Source organism: Geospiza fortis, unplaced genomic scaffold, assembly GCF_000277835.1.
Source record: "Geospiza fortis unplaced genomic scaffold, GeoFor_1.0 scaffold283, whole genome shotgun sequence".
In the NCBI taxonomy this organism is placed as follows: domain Eukaryota; kingdom Metazoa; phylum Chordata; class Aves; order Passeriformes; family Thraupidae; genus Geospiza; species Geospiza fortis.
In genome coordinates, this window is record NW_005054571.1 from 420,286 (window position 1) to 421,614 (window position 1,329).

At 59.8% G+C, this 1,329-nt stretch overlaps 1 protein-coding gene across 3 annotated transcripts in view; it reads left to right on the top strand.

Moving 5' to 3' along the window:
• Positions 1-1,329, top strand: part of NUMA1 (nuclear mitotic apparatus protein 1) — a 19,315-nt gene that overhangs the window by 1,257 nt on the left and 16,729 nt on the right. For all 3 annotated transcript variants that reach the window (XM_031064216.1, XM_031064214.1, XM_031064215.1), the window contains exon 2: positions 1,062-1,134. In XM_031064216.1, the coding sequence (XP_030920076.1) occupies positions 1,062-1,134 (73 nt within the window). The remainder of the gene's footprint in view (positions 1-1,061; positions 1,135-1,329) is intronic.

Here is a 1,329-nt window from a genome sequence, read left to right on the forward strand (position 1 = left end):
CGGGCGCTCAGGGTGGCCCGTGTCAGCAGGGACAGGCCAGGCTGGGACCGCAGCTGGAGCGGGTAGCCCTGCCTGCCCGTCCAGATCTCACACCAGGCACCAGTGTGTTTGCAGACTGGCTCTGGTAAAACCCAGCTCGACGCTGGCGGAACACGGTTTTCACCCAGGATCTGTCTGCATCCAGCGCTGCACGAGTGCTTTGCCCGGTGCCTTCGCGTGGATTTTTAGAGAGAGGTCTTGGCTGTGCCACCGGGGGGAGGGACAGTAGTTGATGAGTGACCCAGCCGTGGGACAGGGAGCTCGGTTTTAGCCAGATTGGAGGGAGGACCTGTCCTGCTGAGGATCCCATGTGTCCCAGCTGGACTGACAGCAGCGGGAGCGCTGGAGTCCCCAAAGCCACCGTGCCTGGTTGGCTGTGCTGTGCTGAGCAGCTGCAGATCCCAACCAGGCTCCTGTGTTGGTCCGGGTGTCCAGGTGCAATACAGGGTGAGGAGCCCCCTCCTCATCTGGGTGACCTTTTGGCTCCCAGCAGTCCCCTCCCCTGGAAGACTACCAGGGTGGCACCGGGGACAGCCAGCGTGGAGGCAAAGGTCGCTGTGAAGGGGACCTGGCAGTGATCCCAGATCCCGTCAGGGCAGCTCATCCCTGCTCCCCCCCAATGCAGCTGTGAGCTCCTGTGCCCCCAGCAGGTGGTTCTTTCACTAGCAGCAGTGGAAGGGGAGCTGGCAGAGCTTCAATGGCTTGGCCACTGCCTTGCTGGGCCAGAAATGTTAGCGACATTTGGAGGTGAGGGAGGGAGGAAGGTGCAGCAGGAGAATGAGGAGCCCAAGCAGCAGTTTTCCACTGAGTGGACGAGGCTGCTGTTCAGCATTGCTCCCCACTCTGAGCCTGTGGGGAAGCAGGAGGATGCTGGCTGCTCCTGCACAGCTGGCCGGATGCAGGAACACATCCTTCCTTGGTGGGCACAAATGCCTGGTGCTGGGTGCAAGTAATTTAGTAACATAATTACTATAGTTTACCTTTTTTATCTCCCCTCCCTCCCCCTTTGTTGATGTTTTTAGGTCTGTGCAGGAACCTGATAGGCTGGCCACAATGTCACTTCATGGTGAAAGAGTTGCTGCTCTCCTGGCTTGGGTAAGTCCCCCCTCCTGTGCTGGAGCTTGCTGCATGGGTGGGACATACTGCTGCCAGCTCTGGCAGCTTCAGGCTCGATGCTGGGGCTTGTCACAGGGTGGATTGTGGCTGGGGCAGGTCCTAGGGTAGTCCAGTTCCTACTGTTCCTGGGCAGGTGGGTGTTTGCAGGAGCAGCCCTGCTCACCCTTCCTGCTG